This window comes from Dendrobates tinctorius, unplaced genomic scaffold, assembly GCF_039654945.1.
Source record: "Dendrobates tinctorius isolate UK_male_01 unplaced genomic scaffold, ASM3965494v1 ptg000051l, whole genome shotgun sequence".
Classification (NCBI taxonomy): Eukaryota; Metazoa; Chordata; class Amphibia; order Anura; family Dendrobatidae; genus Dendrobates; species Dendrobates tinctorius.
The window spans coordinates 14,257,070-14,277,175 of record NW_027361719.1 but is presented as its reverse complement, the minus strand read 5'-3'; the positions used below and the strand labels follow the sequence as shown (position 1 = coordinate 14,277,175).

The 20,106-nt window shown below is 45.7% G+C and overlaps 1 protein-coding gene across 2 annotated transcripts in view; it reads left to right on the top strand.

Moving 5' to 3' along the window:
- Positions 1 to 19,759, top strand: part of PIP4K2C (phosphatidylinositol-5-phosphate 4-kinase type 2 gamma) — a 97,306-nt gene extending 77,547 nt beyond the window's left edge. For both annotated transcript variants that reach the window (XM_073576813.1, XM_073576814.1), the window contains exons 8-10: positions 203 to 452; positions 6,568 to 6,671; positions 17,143 to 19,759. In XM_073576813.1, coding sequence (XP_073432914.1) covers positions 203 to 452; positions 6,568 to 6,671; positions 17,143 to 17,223 — 435 coding nt within the window. In that variant the 3' untranslated portion in view covers positions 17,224 to 19,759. The remainder of the gene's footprint in view (positions 1 to 202; positions 453 to 6,567; positions 6,672 to 17,142) is intronic.
- The last annotated feature ends 347 nt before the right edge of the window (positions 19,760 to 20,106 follow it).

The window sequence follows — 20,106 nt, the reverse complement described above, 5'->3', positions numbered from 1 at the left end:
CTTTAGTAACTGGTATTTGTTAGTTCTTATGCTTCTCTATTTTGCTGTTCTTGTTGTTAATGTGTGTGTGTGTGTGCGTGTAGTAATTGTGAAGCATTGTATGTCCTTTCTTGTTATACCCCAATATACATTACAAAGACATTAATGTGGTGTCAGCGCTATGATCCTAGCTAATAATCACTTGTTGGCATTTATATTCTAGTTTCTGGTGCAGTTAAAGCTCATGGACTATAGCCTTTTGCTGGGAATTCATGATGTCCTTCGTGCAGAGCAAGAAGAGGAAGAGGAGATTGAGGAGGAAGAAACTGACAATGAGGGAGCGATTCATGGAACAGTTGGTTCCTATGGGACCTCTCCTGAAGGAATAGCTGGCTACCTGAACTCCCATAGACCTCTAGGGCCTGGAGAATTTGAACCCGGCATTGATGTTTATGCCATCAAAAGCTCTGAGTGTATGGATTACATTTTTATTTTGTTTTATATTATGTCTTAGAGATTTTCCAGCCACACAGTTTCAGATGTTTTGCAAATGTACGATAAATTATTAAAACAAACTAGAAGAATATTTAGAATTAAGAGTCCTGAGTGGTTGATACCTTTTTAATGGCTAACTGAAAAGATGGTAACAAATTGCAAGCTTTCGAGACTACTCAGGTGTCTTCATCAGGCATTGACTAATACAAAATCTGAAGAGTCACATATTTATGCACAACACAGCACAGAAAAAATGCAATAGATAAGACGTGACGTGAAGCAGAATTGTCATTATGGGGGAGTGATAGACAGTTATGGCCATAAATTTTGGACCAGTTCATAGATAAGAAGTGAAAGTTTGTGTCCTCTGATTGGGGTCTGGTAATGTGATGCCCCCACAAGGTTTTAGGAGAAAATTCCTTAATTGATGTAAAAAGACATAAATCCATGCGACACATTCATTCCTGCACTGAAAGTGTCAAAGGTCATCATGAGCTTGTACTCCCAAACTTTTCTGTCTCTCTGAGATGTGAAGTTACCTTTCAGTACAAGTAATTTCATATCCGTGTTGCTGTGATCAGGCATACAAAAATGTTTTGCCACAGGTAGAGCTATTCTTTTTTTATTTTGTGTGGCGATGAAAAGAAAAAAGAATTAATCTACCTGTGGCAAAACATGTTTGTATTTCATATCACTTCATTGGGGGACACAGGAACCATGGGTGTATGCTGCTGCCACTAGGAGGCTGAAACTATGCAAATAAGAAAGTTATCTCCTCCTCCACAGTATACACCCCACCGACTGGCGCTCAATTACTCAGTTTAGCTTAGTGTCAGTAGGAGGTGGACACGGGTCTTTCATTAGACCCTTATCTACCTCAGTGTGCTTCGTTTCTTGACAGGTTCTGGAGGGATACAGAGTGAATAGTCACATCTGTACTCCCACAAAGAGACTATGAGTACGGCTTGTACTGCCACCCCGTATCCTCATGTCTACCGGCCTGGAACACGTATGCGTGTTCGCCTTCTGTCTCTCACCCACTCGCCTACCAGAGCCTGTCGGTGGATGGAGACACGGTCTGCAACTGGAAATGGGGTAAGTCAGGACTGCAGGAGGTAAGTATCAGCAGGCTGAACCCCTCTCTCCTTCCCATGATAGTATTCCCCCTGGGCGGTGGGAAACGGGCAAGCTTCCTTAAGTGGCATTACCTGTATTTAGCGTTCTCAGCGCCGCGAATCTGCAGTTCTCTTTAGACCTCCGCGCCGCCCCGCGCTCTCCGGCGGCTGCCGTTTCTAATCCAGGCCCCGGCTTCAGTTCGGGCCTAGTTCTGAGGCGAGGCCGCGCCCCTATTTTCAGGCAGGCTTTTTCTTCTGAGGAACAGTCCCGCCCATCTGGTGCCGCCCACCGCTTCTCTGAGGGTTAGAGGCGTAGCAGGGGCCCGCCCACTCCTCCCAGTATAGGAGGGAGTGGAGTTTTCTTATGCTCCTAACAGAGCGGTTAGCTCCGCCCCCCTCTCTGGTGAGCTGATTTCCGCCCACAGCATTCAGGAGCGCGTATTTACCTCACAGTTTTTCCTCAGCCTGTGAGCTGCTCGTCTCCGCTTCAGCGTACTGTGTACACAGGTTCCGTGAGTAGCTCTGCGCTGCAGACTGACACCCTCCTCAGCTCTCCGTCCCCTAACCGTCTGGCACTGTTAGTGGGTTAGCTCATAATGTCTAATTCTAAACCAATTCGCTCTGCTTCTTCCTCTGGTAGTCAGTCATTTTGCATGTTCTTCTTGCAAATGCAAGTTTCCATCAGGTCAGTCCTCTCCCCTCTGTCAGGACTGCAGCAAGCCCACTGAACCCACCGCCCAGGAGCCCCCGGTTGTCCCGAGTGAGGTTGAGGCCCCTATCCCAGGGTGGGCTTCCTCTCTGTCTCAATCTGTGGCGTATCTCACCAAGGTGTCCCAGACCTTGGTGTCTGTACTGGATAATTTGCCACTACAGACTTCTGCAGGACCCAGCAGGTCACAGGATGCTCCGGTCGAGCCTGTTAATATTGGCCGGAAAAGAGCCAGACTGGAGCAAATGTCCGGTTTCTCTTCCCGTTCCGCATCGCCCCATAGACCTTCCTCTACTGAGCCAGGCAAGACTTTCTCGGATGGACCCTCCGAGGATGTTTTGGAGCTGGACTCGGACGAAATCGCTGATATGAGGGATATAGTTCAGAGCCTCATTGCAGCGATTAACCAGTCCTTCAATATCAAAGATTCTCCTGCGGAACCCGCGGACAAGGAAGTTTCTTTCAGACGGTCAAAACCACCTTCCAAGGTCTTCGCTCATCATTCTGAGTTCCAGAAAATTCTTTCCAGAGAGAGAAAATCCGACCAGGTCTTTTCAAAGAGGAAAACGCCTTGGGGTGTTATATCCTTTCTCGCTGGAACTCATTGCAGACTGGTCAGCTTCACCGACCGTGGACCCTCTGGTTTCAAGACTATCTAACAGCACGGTCCTTCCGATTTCTGGGGGAGCATCTCTAGCAGACACTAATGAAAGAGTCATAGAATCTTTTGCTAAGTCAGCCTTCGAAGCGGCGTCTTCTGTTCTAAGCCCGGCCTTCGCTTCTACTTGGGCTTCTAAGGCCATAGTGAAATGGGCTAAGGACCTCCGCCAAGGCATTTTGGCTGGAGACCAGCCAGAGCAGCTGGCGGATCTCGCCGACCAAATTTCGCATGCAGGCGAATATTTGGTCTCTGCCTTCCTGGATGCCGCATCCTGCGCAGCTCAGGCATCGAGCAACTTGGTGGCTATTAGGCGCACAGTTTGGCTTAAGGCTTGGCAAGCGGACTTATCGTCAAAAAAGTCCCTCACCAGTTTACCGTTTCAGGGATCGCGTCTTTTCGGCGATAGGCTGGACCAGATCATTAAGGATGCCACTGGGGGCACAAGCTCCCTTCTTCCCCTGCAAAATCTTGTCGACCTCCTCCGAAACGTCAGTTTCGACCCTTTCGGCCTTTTCGACGCTTCACGACAGCAGATACGTCTTCCCACCAGCAGAGGCCTCAACCACGCCAAGATAGGAAAAGTCTCCTTTAGGCCCACTCCTTCCTGGCGATCTCATTCTTCCCAGGGTAGATCTACCAGACCTAGACCTGGAAGATCTTCCTCCGCATGACTGGAATCAGAACACCGGAGCATACTCCCAGGTGGGCGGCCGTCTTCTTGCCTTCAGGGACGTACGGCTTGCCTCGGTGGAAGACGCTTGGGTCAGGGAAGTTGTATCTTCAGGATACAAAATAGAATTTGTTTCTCGTCCTCGGGATCGATTCTTCGAATCCCGACCCCCTAAAGACCCCGCCTTGGTTCCGGGTTTCTTTACAGCCATCGACTCTCTTCTCAAGTCGGGAGTGATTGTTCCAGTACCAGAAAGAGCGATTCACAGGTTTCTATTCGAACCTGTTTGTAGTGCCGAAAAAAGAGGCATGGTTCGGCCCATTCTGGACTTAAAACTACTGAATAAAAGGTTCCGTCTGTGACATTTCAGGATGGAGTCCCTTTGTTCAGTAATCGCTTGCATGGAGGCACAAGAATTCCTGTGCTCCATAGACATTCAAGACGCCTATCTACATGTCCCAATCTTCCTGGGTCATCAAAAATTCCTGCGTTTCGCGATACATCAGGATCACTTTCAGTTTGTCGCCTTGCCGTTCGGGCTCGCCACCGCCCCCAGGGTTTTTACAAAAATCATGGCAGCGTTGATGGCCATTTTGAGGATCAGAGGTCTCGTGCTCCCTTACCTCGACGACATCCTAATCAAAGCTCCATCCTTGCCCCAGGCTCTCGAAAGTCTGACCATTGTCTGCGACACTCTTGCTCGATTCGGGTGGATCATCAACACAAAAAAGTCCTGCCTAGTTCCAACACAACGCCTTGTGTTTCTAGGCATACTTTTCGACACTCGTCAGGCAAAGTTCTTCCTTCCCAACGACAAGAGAGTAACTTTGTTTGCTTCAGGGCCCTCGACTCATTTCCCTCTGATCAGCCAAGAGAGTTCTTTCTAGGGAGGATGGTTGCAACGTCGGAGGCGATTCCCTTCGCACAATTCCACTCAGGAGCGCTTCAGTGGGCCATTCTGTCGCAGTGGAACTAGTCTGTCTTCTCACTGGATCTTCCAATTCGACTCTCATTTCAGGTCAAGCTGTCCCTCAATTGGTGGCTAACATCTCCTCATCGCCCAGGGCCGATCGTTCCTTCCAGTACATTGGCAAGTGGTGATGACAGATGCCAGTCTTATGGGCTGGGGTGCAGTGTTTTGCCATCTCACAGTACAGGGCCGTTGGTCAAGGCAGGAAGCGACTCTTCCGATCAAAGTCCTAGAGATACGGGCTATTTTCCTGTCCCTGATTCATTGGTACAAGCTGCTCAAAGGTCTGCCAATCGGGATTCAGACGGACAATGCCACAGCAGTGGCATATATCAACCACCAGGGAGGGACTCTGAGTTCCTCGGCATTGGCCGACGTATCCAAGATACTTCATTGGGCACAAATGTCAGTCCCAGCGATATCCGCCGTACACATTCCGGGTGTGGAAAATGAGGCCGCTGATTTTCTCAGCCACAAAGGCCTCGCGGCAGGGGAATGGTCCCTGCATCAGGAAGTCGTTCAACAGATTTGCCTTCGTTGGGGTACTCCGGACATGGATCTGATGGCGTCCTATCTGAACAAGAAAGTTCCACGGTTCGTATCCAGGGCCCGCGATCCCCTCGCGGTGGGCGCTGATGCTCTGACCTATCCTTGGTCACAGTTCGCGCTCCCTTATCTGTTCCCTCCTCTTCCTCTTCTTCCCAAGCTGTTGAAGATCAAGGCAGAAGGGGTACCAGTCATCCTCATCTCCCCGGATTGCCCCGGAAGGTCTTGGTTCACGGACATCGTTAACCTTCTCGCGGACGCTCCTTGGACACTTCCAGACAGACCAGATCTGCTGTCTCGGGGTCCGATTTACCACCTCAATTCTCGGTCGCTCAATTTGACGGCGTGGCTATTGAGACCGCGGTACTGAAAGTCAGGGTTTTCAGATCGGGTAATTCACACTGATCCAGGCTAGGAAGCCTTCATCTTCCAAAAAATACTATAGAACGTGGAAGGCATATTTTCATTGGTGTGAGTCCAATCACGTTCCGCCAATGTCTTTCTCGCGCCCTTCTAATAATGTAGGACAAGCATGATTCCAGGGATGTTACTTATCGGGCTGTGTGCTGTAATTTCAATGCAATCAGTATTTTATCAGGAGATTAGCCTGACTGACTGGTCTGCATGTGAGCTGTAGTCCTGCAGTGATGATCTGTTAGGATACCGTCACATTTAGCTATGCACCAGCGATCCTGACAACGATACAACCCGGTCAGGATCGCTGGTGCATTGCTAAATGGTTGCTAGTGAGCTGCCAAACATGCAGATCTCACCAGCGATGCAGCAGCAGTCGTTACTTACCTGTCAGACGCGGCGATGAAGACTTCCTCCCGCCCGAGTCCACGCGTCGCTTGTCGGCGCCAGCAGGAAGCGGACGACGAGAAACGGCCCAGGACGTTCTCGCGTGTTCAGCGATAGCCAGAGGGGGGGGAGCTGGTCGGAGGTAAGTATCACACATAGCGATATCGCTAGCAATATCGCTGCTGCGTCACAAAATCGGTGACGCTTACGCGATATCGCTAGCGATCTCGCTTAGTGTGACAGGGCCTTTACCCCACTACTGATTAGCAGAGATGTGGACAGGATTATACACAGCCCAGAAGTCTTAGCTCTGCTACATCTAAAGAAGACAAAACAGGGATACTATGAAAACTACACCAAGCAGCCCAGTAAGTGATGCATCCCTGGAATCAGACTTTATTGCCCTATAGTATGCTGCTCTCAAGTTATATAGCAACACCCTGCTGTCGGATTCCCTTTTAAAGTACATGGTTACAATTTAAACATGTACATTTGCAAGACCATGCAACAATTTTTTTTTTTTTCTTCAGGGGAAAAAAGCTCCCTTATTCAGTCTTCGTTTTTTGTAAAGTTTTATTCTTTATAAAAACCCTTGAATCAACTTTATCTGTCTTTATTCAGGTGCTCCACAAAAAGAAGTCTACTTCATGGGTTTGATTGACATCTTCACACAATATGATGCAAAGAAGAAAGCCGCTCATGCAGCCAAAACCGTGAAGCATGGGGTAATTATGTGGCTGATCACTAGTGAATCTGTGCTCCTAATGGTTTCCCAGGGGTGCTGTACCAGGACACGTCGTCTTTACCCATTTTGGTCCATACTGATGTCCGTGGTTTATCTGATGTTTTGCAGACAGTTTGCATGTAAAGTCAAAAGACATTGGGAAAAACTAGTATAACACTAGAGTAAAAAAAAAAGAGCAATTGTGCCCCAAAACCATCTGACCCTAGTTCTAGAAACTGGTTGCTGTGGGCAGAGGCTGGACCATTCCTGTGCACCAGTATAAAGAAACCTCCCTTAATGGGCTTCATTTCTCCAAACAATTGTTCACCAGAAGGTTTTATTTGGTTGCAGTAGGAAACAATCATGTCTTATGACTGATCAGGCAAAATGAAGTCTGCACAGGAACAGGTTGCCATGTGTGATAATGCTGATTGTCCTGACACAGTTTTAATAAATAAGGCAAATTGGGTCTTTTGCATGAAAAAATAAACAATGCATATGCTCTTGTTTGTTTTCAATAGTAGTGATTTTCAAATCAGCAGACCATGCATCAGCTATGGCGCTTACAGAGAGAGGAGTGCTGCACTGCTTTTTTCACTTCAGGGTATATAGCCAGTGTTTTCTTGCAGCCTATACCAGGAGAACAAATCTTCTATAGATGTCTTTACAGCTTATCCCCTTAACGACCAGGGGTATTTTTGGTTTTGCATTTTCATTTTTTGCTCCCCCTCCTTCCCAGAGCCATAGCTTTTTTATTTTTTGGTCAAAATAGCCATGTAAGGCCGGTTTCACATTTGCGTTTTGAGCGCAGCGATGGCCGCCGCTAAGGCTAGTTTCACACTTGCTTTTTTTTGCAGCGCGTTTTTCCCGCAAAAAAACGCATTGAAAAAACGCATACAAAAGCATACAACTGCTGTGTTTTTTTCAAGCATTTTTATGAGCATGCATGAAAAAAACGCAGCGTTTTTATGCGTTTTTAGTGCGTTTTTACCGCGTTTGCGTTTTTTCCAACATTAGGTGGCCCCTCACACTAACCCAAACCATGACTTTACTAACCCTGACCCTAACCCTGACCCTAACCCTTAACCAAACCATACCTAACCCTGACCCTAACCCTTAACCAAACCATACTTAACCCTAACTAACCCTAACCCTGACCTTAACCCTGACCCTAACCCTTAACCAAACCATACTTAACCCTGACCCTAACCCTTAACCAAACCATACTTAACCCTGACCCTGACCCTAACCCTTAACCAAACCATACTTAACCCTAACCCTGACCCTAACCCTTAACCAAACCATACTTAACCCTAACCCAAACCCTAAACCCTAACTAACCCTAACCCTGACCTTAACCCTGACCCTAACCCTTAACCAAACCATACTTAACCCTAACCCTGACCCTAACCCTGACCCTAACCCTTAACCAAACCATACTTAACCCTGACCCTAACCCTTAACCCCTAAATTCCATGGTTAACAAAAAAAAACGCATGTGCAAAAAAACGCATACATGAGCATGCCAGTGCGCATGTATGCGCATCCATAGGCTATAATGGCCATTTTTAGCGCAAAACGTGCGCATACGTGCGCATGCGCTTTTTTGCAGGGCCAAAAAATGCAACATGCTGCGTCTGGAAAATACAAACGCACACCCCAAAAAAACGCAGCGCATGAAAATCGCATACGTGCGCTTACCAGCGCGCAGGTATGCGCACCCATGTTAAATATAGGGGAAAAAACGCATGCGCACGTATGCGTTTTTTTCCAGCGCAAAAAAACGCAAATGTGAAACCAGCCTAAGCCCTGCCCCCTGCCGCACCTCCGCCGGTAGCTCCGCCTACCGGCGCTCGACGCTGCATGCGTCCTGTGTCCCCTATCTTTATCACTGGGGGCGCAGGCCGTGCGCAGTATGCGTTTGGCAGCGCGTTTTTTGATCGCCCGTTAAATGCATTTTATTGCAATGTTGCAGCGACCAAAAACGTAGTTCTAGCGTTTCGATTTTTTTCTCTCGCTTTGCCGTTAACCGATTTAATTCTTCTTTTTTTTTTCTTTTTTTTTTTTTTTTTATTATTATATTCGGGTGATTTTGAACGCGGCGATGCCAAATATGTGTATTTTATTTTTTTATTTTGAATGGGGCGAAAGGGGGCTGACTTTTTTATTTTTATATTTTAAAACTTTTTTTTTTTTTTTTACTTTTTGCATGCTTCAATAGTCTCCATGAGAGATTAGAAGCTGCACTTGTCCGATCGCCTCTGCAGCCCTGCTCTATGTAACAGAAATGTTCACTTGCTATGAGCGCCGACCACCAGGCGGCGCTCATCGATCCAGCAATGACAACCACAGGGGTCTTCTCCTGACCCCAGGTTGTCATACCAACCCATCGGCGACCCGTGGTCTTGTGACATGGGCGCCAATGGGAGGTGGAAAGGACGTGCTTCCTACGCATGCATGTCAAATGCCGCGTTCAGAGTTTTACCGCGGCATTTAACATGTTAACAGCCGCGAATGAATTGCGGTTTAACCCGCGGCTGTTCCAGGCACATGTCAGCTGATCAGATCAGCTGTCATGTCCCGAAAAAGGTGTGGGCTCATCGCCAGTGCCCACATCAAACGGGGAGGCGTCCAATGACGGACTATGTCCATCATTTGACTATAAGGGGTTAAGAGCTTTGTCAGACTGCCATATTGCACGAGCAAGGATCGCATCTCCAACCCTCAGATTGATCGTTGGATCTCCCGACCTCAGCTCGACAGCACGTGTTTTTATGCAGCTGTCACATTTGGGACAGGAGAGCAGACGACCAGTCCGAGGATTGTGATGTGATTTTTGCTTGAGTAATGTGGCTGCTCCCCTTAAAGGGGATATCCTTTGAAAAAAAAAAAAAAGTGCCTACGCACTAACAGGCAGGTAGTTGCTACCTACCTGCCAGTAATTCAGCTGCCTTTGCTGACACCACATCGAGTAGCTTCTTTTCGGCTCTGCTCTGTTGACAGGGTAGGGCTATCGACATCATTCTTATAGGCAGTAGGCATCTGGGGAGAATCTGCTGTCAATCAGCATAACGTCAGCAGTTGCACCCCATCGACAGAGCAGAGTGGAAAAGAATCCGCTACTCTGTCGACGTGTTGTCAGCAGAGAGCAGAATCGCTGGCAGGAGTGGTCTGTGACTACTCTGTGCCGGAAAAGAACCGCATCGGGCAAAACGGGCAGATCCGTAACCACTACCTGCTTGTTATCTAGTGTAGCATTAGTAAATTTAAAAATATATGGTTTATGGTAAGCGCCATATTTACAAAGAAGCAATTGTCACTTTTTCCAATTTAATATATGAATATCAGGAAAAGTGAGTAGGATTGAAATGCTGACGTTTGAGACTTTGCTTATTACAAAGTTAAGCCTCTATCGCACCTGGGTTACTTTTCTGTTGTTAGTCATTTTCCTGCCAGCAGGCTACACATACTGATAGTGTTCACACATGTTAACAAATCTCTCCTACATATCTAACATAAATGGTATTGCCCACTTCTTACTCAGATCTTAAATTAACCCCTTACTGACATCAGAGAAATAATTACGCCGATATCAGTATCCCTCCCTTTGATGTGGGCTCTGGGGATGAGCCCACATCTTTCCCAAGACATGTCAGCTGTTTTGAACAGCAGACATGTGCCCACAATAGCTGCGGGTGGAATCGCGATTCACCCGCGGCTATTAACGAGTTAAATGCCACTGTGAAATGCTGACAGCGGCATTTAAAATGCGCTTCCGGCCATTGGGCCGGAAATACACCAGTGACCCGCGTCACATGATCGCGTGTCACCGGTGTTTCGGCATGACCTGAGGTCTCCTGGAGACCTCTATGGTTGTCCGTACCAGATTGCTGTGAGCGCTACTCAGTGGTCGGCGCTCATAGCATGTCAGTAATTCAGCTACATAGAGGCGATCTGACCATCGCCTCTATGTAGCTGAGCCGATCTAGTTGTGGTAACTTCTAGACTATGGAAGCATGGCAAAAGTAAAAAAAAAAGTGTTTAAAAATATAAAAAAGCAAAAAAAAATGAGTTGAAATCATCCCCCCTTTCACCCCATTCAAAATAAAACAAAAATAAAATCAAACACACATACCAGTATTTGGTATTGCCACGTTCAGAATCACCCGATCTATCAATAAAAGAAAAATTAACCTGATTTGAAAGAAAAAATTCAAAACGCCAGAATTACGTTTTTTGGTCGCTGCGACATTGCATTAAAATGCAATAATGGGTGATCAAAAGATCGTATCTGCACCAAAATGGTATCACGAAAATCGTCAGCGCTGCGCACACAAAATGCGCCCTCACCCAACCCGAGATCATGAAAAATGGAGATATTACGGGTATCGTAAAATGGCGCAATTTTATGTTTTTGGGGTTTTTTTTAGCAAAGTTTGTTTTTTTTACCATTTAGATAAAAAAGAACCTAGACATGTTTGGTGTCTATGAACTCGTAATGACCTGGAGAATCATATTGGCAGGTCAGTTTTAGCATTTCGTGAACCTAGTAAAAAAGCAAAAAACAAAACAAGTGTGGGATTGTACTTTATTTGCAATTTCACCACACTTGGAATTTTTTTCCCGTTTTCTAGTATGCGACATGGTAAAACCAATGGTGTCGTTCAAAACTACAACTTGTCCTGCAAATAATAAACCCTCACATGGCCATATTGACGTAAAAATAAAAAAGTTACGGCTCTGGGAAGGAGGGAAGCGAAAAACCGAAAAGAACATTAGGCAATTTGTGGTGTTCAGCAGTAGTCAACGCACCCCCTCCAGAAAAAAAAATCCTTACCAGTGCTTGTACACTGTCACCATTATGTGCTCTATATCTGTATCAGTTCTAGGCAGGACCACCAAGTGCAAAATCTCCCCATTCATTGTATTGCCGAACACCGAAAAACAGCACATGTGCAGTTGTGGACTGCTAACACGGTTCCTTGTCCGATGAGAAAATACTGTACTGTGGTGACTAAAAGCTGCATCAGGCCATTTTGTGACACTGTGCGTGCTGTGATCTTAGTCCAATATGCGCATTTCTTCCCCTCATTAACAGCTTTGTCCCTATGCAGAATGATGAGGAGAAAGCTATAATTTCTCTAGTCACCTTCCACGACAGCCATATCGGCAGCAGGAGGCGCCACACTCCACAATCATTCGGTGTCCATGGTGGCCGCAATGGTCTACTCTGTATCCAATAAGGATAACAAGTTCCTTCTTGGCACACTCATGTCGCTCCTCAGAGGGGATTGCATCTCCCTCAATTTGTGAAGTGCTTGTAGCTCTGATGCGGCTAAGCTCTGCTGTACACAATATGGTGCTGCTGCTGCTGCTCTTTCTTTCATCCATATCTGCCCAATAGCACTGCAGGGATACAGGGAGAGAATGACCTTTCCTCTATAACCACTGCTGCGCAATATAAGATGGGTGCTACTAAAAATAGAATTAGTCTTACCGGTAATTCGGTTTCTAGGAACCTTCCACGACAGCCATATCGGAGGATGTCTCCCCGCCATAATGGTGGACAGGAAATGCACAAGAGGTTAAATAACCCTCCCCTTCCTGCTATCTCCAGTGTTTTTCCTGTCCCCTATGGGGCATGAAGAGTTCCTGATAGTGCTGCAGTGGCCGGCGACCGAGGCACTGCAACATCAGATACCTGTAACGTTGGGCAGTCAACGGTCGGGGGCTCTGCTCTCCTCTGTAGGAAGGCTGCTCCCGTCTCCACTTTGGTGGTACTCGGGACCCTTGCTCGCCCCTCCTGCGCCCCCTCAGCGAGGTAAAGCGGGGCGGTGCTGTGCGGCCAGGGTCCTCCTGGAGCTCCTCAGCGTCCTCCTCCCCAGGCTGCATGTGATCCGGGGCTGCGCGCTCACACACACCGGAAGTGGCGTCGGGACTACCTCAGGATTACCTCACTCAGGGGACCTCCAGGGAAGAAACCCTTGACTCTCTTTCCCAATTACAAAAGCGACAGGGTTCCAAGCAGATGCTTCCGCTAAGTCCGTCCGGGTAGCAACAAAATCTGCGGTGCCGTCGGCCCTTCTAGGCTGAGCATGAGTGCATTTGTCAGGTAGTGGCTGCTAAGCAGCTTGAGCCTGGGCCGGGACCCAAATGGGGGACCAGCCAGCTATCGCAGGTCACGGGTCATGCATTTACCTCTCCAACTCAGCCAGGAGAACTCTGTGGCGGAAAGCTTGGGGAGGAGACTTTTTATGTCAAACGTCTATACGTTTCCCTTTCAGGGGAATTATTATTTGGCCCAGTTCTGGATGATATCCTAGAGAAAGCTACTGATAGGGAATTTAGATTGTGAGCCCCATTAGGGACAGTGAAAATGTGTGAAAAATGTAAAGCGCTGCGGAATATGTTAGCGCTATATAAAAATAAAGATTTATTATTATTATTATTACTGATAAAAAGAGGTCGCTCCTGAAACCTAGGAAACGATTTTTTCGTCTCACTCCCCTTGACCAGTCCTCCCAGAATTCACGGTTCTCCGGTCGGGGGCCGATCCTTTAATTTCATAGATTGTTGCAATCCATAACCTCAAACCAATGGGTTATTCGCACCTTTCACGATAGACTGAGATTGAGGTTCGAGCGTCCTCCCCCTCAATGCCTAAGAGTGACGTCCTTGCAGGCGTACCTCCAAAAATCCTTGCTGTGAGACATAGAGACTTCTGCAAGGCGATCTCCCCAGTTCCACGACAGGAGATAGGCAGAGGCCACTATTCTCGCCTCTTCGTGATTGTAAAACCCTCAGGAAAGCAAGGTTATAATAAACTTAAAACCCTTGAACCAAGTGGTAAAGTACAGATGATTCAGGATGGAGTCAGTTAAGTTGGCAATTTCCCTCATAGGGCAAATTGGGTGTTGGCCACAATAGACCTGAGAAACGCTTAATATCACGTCACGATTCATCCAGACCACAGGGAATTCCTCAGGTTTGCTATTTCCCAGGGTCCCCGGGTCCACCACTACCAGTTCAATGTCCTGCCGTTCCAGGTGTCATCAGCCCCTCGAGTGTTTACCAAGACAATGGCAGAAGCAATGCTCTTCATTTGCCAGCAGGGGATTTGCATTGTCCCATACCTAGACGACCTTCTAATAAGGGCTCCATCCATATCTTGCCTGAACCAGGACGTAGAAAAGTTCCTGGAGATTTTGCAGTCCTTGGGTTGGATCCCCAACCTAGAGAAATCAGACCTTCTTCCTTCGTCCGGGAAGAAGTTCTTAGGGATACTCCTGGACTCAGGAAAGCGAACATCTTTCTTACCCAGGGAACGACAACTCGACCTTGTTCAGAGGTTCTCCAGGTTCAGAAACCAGAGAGCACCAACCCTGAGAGACTCAATATCCATCCTAGGTTCGCTTATAACGTGCATCCAAGCTGTTTCTGGGCTCAAGCCCATACTCTGATCCTTCAGTCCTATGTACTCCGGTGTTCGAAGAAGTATCGGAATACTCTGACCAAGAGAACCCCTCTTCCTGGTCATATGAAGGAGTCTCTCCTATGGTGGCTGGACTACCAGAACCTCCAGCGGGGCGTCAGCTGGGATCAGCTCTCCCTGGAAATCGTCACCACAGACTCCAGTCAGAGAGTCTGGGGTGCTATAGTGGAGAAATCACACTTCCAGGGGGTATGGCCCCCAGACGTCAGAGCCACCTCCTCAAATGTGAGAGGCCTGAAAACTGTGGAGGAAGCAATGAAAGCAGCATCATCCCTTGTCGAAATCATCATGTATGTGTCTGCCAAGACAATGCGACTATAGTGTCCTACATCCGACACCCAAGGAGGAATGAAATTCTTCAACCAAAAAATTGGTGGCTGCAAGAATTTTTTCTTGGGCAGAGAAACATCTGTTGTCCATATCAGCAGGCGAACTTCCTCAGCAGGAAGGACGTTCATTCCAGGGAATGGAGCCTAGACCAAACAGTATTTTTGCCTCTGGTGTCAAGGTGGGGAAATCCTGATGTGGACCCTTTTTGCCAGCGGTCAAAATGCGAGGATGGAAACTTTTTTTTCTCTGTCTCACTGACGGAGCGTGGGGATTAGATGCCTTCTCCCATCCGTGGCAGTTCAGTCTGGCTTACGCCTTCCCTCCGATTCCCATGGTAACGAGAACACTGCAGAATAAGTTGCTACAATCCTAGTGGCTCCCTTGTGGCCAGGGAGAAGCTGGTACGGAGCCCTACGGAACATGGCTCAGGAAGGCCCAATACCTCTGCCCCTAGAGGGCCAGTCTCCTTTACTAAGACTCTACTACACCCAGACCCCCACAGAATGAACCTTGCGGCCTGGCTACTGAAGCCACAATTCTAAAGGCTTATGGCCTTTCCGAGGAAGTGATCCAAACTCTACAGGGCCACCGACCATTCGAGGCTGAGCATGACTAACGCCATTTACTGGAAGGTTTGGAAGATGTTCTCATCTTGGTGTTCCCTAAGTGCCCTGGACCCCTTCCATCATAATATCGCACAGATCTTAGGGTTTCTTCAAGACTGCTTAGTTCTAGGGCCCACTTCTAGTACACTAAAGGTTCAGGTGTCAGCTCTTAGTTCATTTTATAATCAAGATCTGGCAAACCATCGATGGATCAAGCGATTCATAACCTCAGCAACTAGAATCCGTCCCAGACTCCGTAGTCAGGTTCCCCCTGGGACTTGAACCTAGTTCTCAAAGGTTTGACCAGGGAACCGTTTGAGCCACTGTCTTCCACGGCTCTGGAAAACGTAACACTAAAAACTGTGTTTTTGTAGCAATTACTACCGCAAGGCGCATAGAATTATAGGCCCTTTCAATACAGGAGCCATACTTGACCATCACAGAGGATAGCATCTTTCTAAGGTTAAATCCCTCCTTTATGCCTAAGGTAGTCTCAAACTTTCATAGGTTCCAGGATATTGTATTGCTTTCCTTCTGTACAAACCCCTCCAACACGAAAGAAGTCTTTCACACCCTCGACGTCTATAGAGTAGTTTTCTTCTACCTCCAGCAGACGGAGAGTTGGAGGATTGACCAGATTTTATTCATTCAAATTTCCGGTCGGAATGAAGGCAAAAAGGCGGCAAAAATTACAATCGCGAATTGGATCAGGCAAGCTATCAGCCTCACCTACTCGTCACAGAACGTTCCTCCTCCTACATCTCTGAAAGCCCACTCCACTCGTCAGTATCAACATCATGGGCAGGAAGAGGGGACGCATCTTCTGAGCAGAGATGCAGAGCCGCCACCTGGTCGTCTGTACATACATTCACCAGACACTATACACTAAATTTCAACAGGGATTTAACGTTTGGCAGATATGTTCTGTAGGCTGTTGTCCCTCCCTAAGAAATTAGTTGTTGGTATTTCTCAGATATGGCTGTTGTGGAAGGTGACTAGAGAAAATAGAATGTTTTACCGGTGATTTGGTTTCTGGGAACCTTCCACGACAGCACTAATTTCCCTCCCTATCTGATACTCTTATTGGATGATTCCTACACCTTGGTGGTAACTATACATGCTAGTGTGTCCAGAAAAAACACTGGAGATAGCAGGAAGGGGAGGGTTATTTAACCTCTTGTGCATTTCCTGTCCCCCATTATGGCGGGGAGACATCCTCCGATATGGCTGTCGTGGAAGGTTCCTAGAAACCGAATTACCGGTAAGACTAATTCTATTTTTAGTAGCACCCATCTTATATTGCGCAGCAGTGGTTATAGAGGAAAGGTCATTCTCTCCCTGTATCCCTGCAGTGCTATTGGGCAGATATGAAAGAAAGAGCAGCAGCAGCACCATATTGTGTACAGCAGAGCTTAGCCGCATCAGAGCTACAAGCACTTCACAAATTGAGGGAGATGCAATCCCCTCTGAGGAGCGACATGAGTGTGCCAAGAAGGAACTTGTTATCCTTATTGGATACAGAGTAGACCATTGCGGCCACCATGGACACCGAATGATTGTGGAGTGTGGCGCCTCCTGCTGCCTAGAGACACATGCTACTGTTTGGGACTTGTGGTTTCCAAAATAAACATTAGTAGTCACATGGCAAGCTGTGCTGGACCGTCCATGTTCCCTTGTAACTGCTAGAGAAATGATAAATCCCTGGAGACAAAAATTACGAGATAACCAGATTTACATAGAGGCAGTTATGGGCACCACAGGGGGTTGGAGAGTTTGGGGAAAAATGCCTCATGCTGGAATGCCCCACCAGACCATACTTTTTCTTTAAAAAAAATTTTTAAAAAATTGTATGTTTGTTGAAGTCAACTTTGTTTTTCTATGGGGATCCTTTGACTGTGAACGCTTCCAGTTTGCGGTATAGGCTGTTTACGGTGTTTCACTTCAGTTTAGACATGTATTCATTTATTTATTTTAATTATTGTTTTTGCCTTTGTAAAATATCTTACAAGTTTTTCCTGTCTTTTTTTTTTTTTTTTTTTGTCTAGGCTGGTGCTGAGATTTCTACTGTACATCCAGATCAGTATGGAAAGCGGTTTTTGGAGTTTGTCACAAACATCTTTGCATAAAATGTCAAACTAGACTTTTTTCACGTGGATTTTATTGGTCTGATGAAATTGAACATGGATTCCTCCTCTGTGCTCACCCCCAATTTAGATGCTGTCCTGGAGGCTTTGTGGATGTTATCACAGTAACGGGCAAAATAGCCATAAATCAGTACATGAGGCTGTTATGGGTACTAGAGTTGGAGCAAGAGAAAAAAATGTTCATTGAACATGTGAAATGCACTATGCACACAGTTAAAGTATTTTCACACTTCCCTTACATTTCCACCATTTTTTTGCAAGACGGCAGCAATGTGCGTGAATTGAATCTGCCATTTTTGTACATGGTATATCCAGTTTCTTTTGTTTTGGAGTGAGTGGCCACATACATGACCTATCGAGGGACCGTGTTTGGAAACACTACAGTATAATGGGAGGTAGTTTCTACCTCTCTGATTTTATTCATTTTGCTTTGGGTGAGCGCTTACTTTTCCATATTCTCTCTGCTGAGATTGCAGTTCTGTTTTTGGCAAAATAAAAAGGATGGGAGCAAGGGCCAAAGATAGAGCTGTATACACATCGTTACCTTCTATGAATGCTCCCATAGTTTTCAGGGGTTTTTATGTGCCCATGCACTGGGGTTTGGTAAAAGGAAACATAATCCTCTTCCTTCATAGGTTATTAGTTATTACTATTGTTTATATAGATGTACACATTCATGTTTCATAATTTATCTTTGTGTGCCTGTTTTGGGTTCAATACTTGGAGCTGACTTATTGTGCTGTATTTTAGAGGAGAAAAACCTATATTTATGCGGAGTCTGGGTTTTATATTTAAGACTATTAAGAATGTTTTTTCTTTGTTGAAATCTTTCATTTATAGGCCATGGTTTCTCCCTGGGAGTTTAGTAGCCAATACAACGAAGGCTAGGGCTACACAGCAAATATGGATACTCCCAATATAACATCACATCCAATGATTATGAGGTTGGCAAAATGCAACAATCCCCAAATTTCTAAACCTCATTCATTTTGAGTTGCATGCAAATTTTACCACATGGACGACCAAGGAAATTTGTAGTTAACTGCAACTTGCTTGCAATCTGGCTCTGACTTTCTTGTCTTTTAGCAGCCAAATCACATCTGTCTAAACCTGCCATGCAGCCGTAACTTCCCAGCTTACTGCTGGCACCTAACTTTGTTTTTAATTGATGTGAGTTAATTACCATATCTACTGGTAAAAATGTTTTACCAATCCTGACATACATTGCAAATGAATACAGTCTATATACCCCTCAGCTACTGACAGTATATATGTGTCTACAAGGGAAGTGGTGGTTTAAGGTGTATCACAATATAATTTCAGTGAAGTCAAGCAAAGATTAAGAATGGTTGCCTTAATAAACCAGGAATAAAATGGCAATGTGCAGTTTCCTTTTTATGATGCATTTGGCAATAGAGAAGGCGCACATTTAAAAGGAAATCCTGAGATGTATAAGCTTAGTGATGAGCGAACGTGCTCGGATAAGGTGTTATCCAAGTGTGCTCGAAAAAAATGCTTGCGTCGCCGCGGCTGTTCAACAGCCGTAACACATGCTGGGATTGCCTGTTTAGAAATCCTGCATGTGTTGCAGCTGTCAAACAGCCATGAGACATGCGGTCATGAGGACTGAAGCCTTTTTTTCGAGCACGCCAAAAATACTGGATTAAGACAGGAGTGTGCTCACATAACACCTTATCCCAGCACGCTCGCTCATCATTAATAAGCATCCATGTGGATGGAGAAGTCCCAGTGCATGAACAAAACATTTCTATATGTTGTCAAGTATACATTGTTGAATACTCCAGAAGTTCTTTATGTAAGGTATGGGGCTGTATGAGATGAAATACTACTAAAAGAGAAGTAGTTCTCCTTGTTATGCCAATATAACAATCTTAAGGTTATGTAGATATGACAAAAAAAACACAAATATTTGGTTTCTGATTTCAATCATTTGTTTAAAAAGTATATATTTACATAGGGTCTAAGTTACAGCTGTGTAAATCCACTTTTTGGTTCACCTTTTGTAATTCCCTAATATGCCTTGGTTGCTCTGTTGAGCAGGTTGTTGTGCTCTTACCATTTTTTTGCCAGACTTTATGCACTGCACCATGAAACATGTCTCTGCAGCCTGCTGTTAGTGTTTATGGTGGCAATCTTAATGTTCTCTCTATATAAGTGCCTTATGCCGTTCTGTAAGTAGTTTCTTTTCTTCTTTACAAATATATTCAATTGTGCAATTAAATCACAACGCTAAAACTGGAACAAAATGTTGTATTTCTATTTTATGTTACAAAATACATTTTGTGATATGTCCTGTTTTTGGGTTTTTTAGTCTTTCCCTTTCACCCTGTTTTAGGTGTTCTTAAAAGAGAATCTGAACAGGCTGACAAGGTACAGTCAGTGCTGTCTGTATCCACCTGTGGAATGGTAACAGCCAGTTACAGTATTTTCCCATTATTGTAAAAAAAAAAAAAAAAAAAAATTATGAATAAAAGTAGAATAAAGTTTCCAAAGAACATTTGCTCCTGATTTGGTAATTTTGGGTGGAATTTAAATATTTCCTAATGACAATTGTAGATCCTCATTATTACATAGTGATTAAAAGAGAAATTCTGACGCTTGTGTATCAGTAATATGCACCATAAATGTCCACTGACATCCTCCCTCCTGTCCCTAGCAAATTGTAATGTCACGAGGAATGAATGAGATTCTCGTGAGCATGCTAGGCACCATGCTCAACATCAGTCTGTACAAGTCTGTGGAAAAAAAAAAAAATTTATGCCCTATACTTTATCAGTATGCACAAAAGACAAATGTACCCTGATAAAACACAGCAAAAACACCGCAAAACCTGCTTTTTGTAAG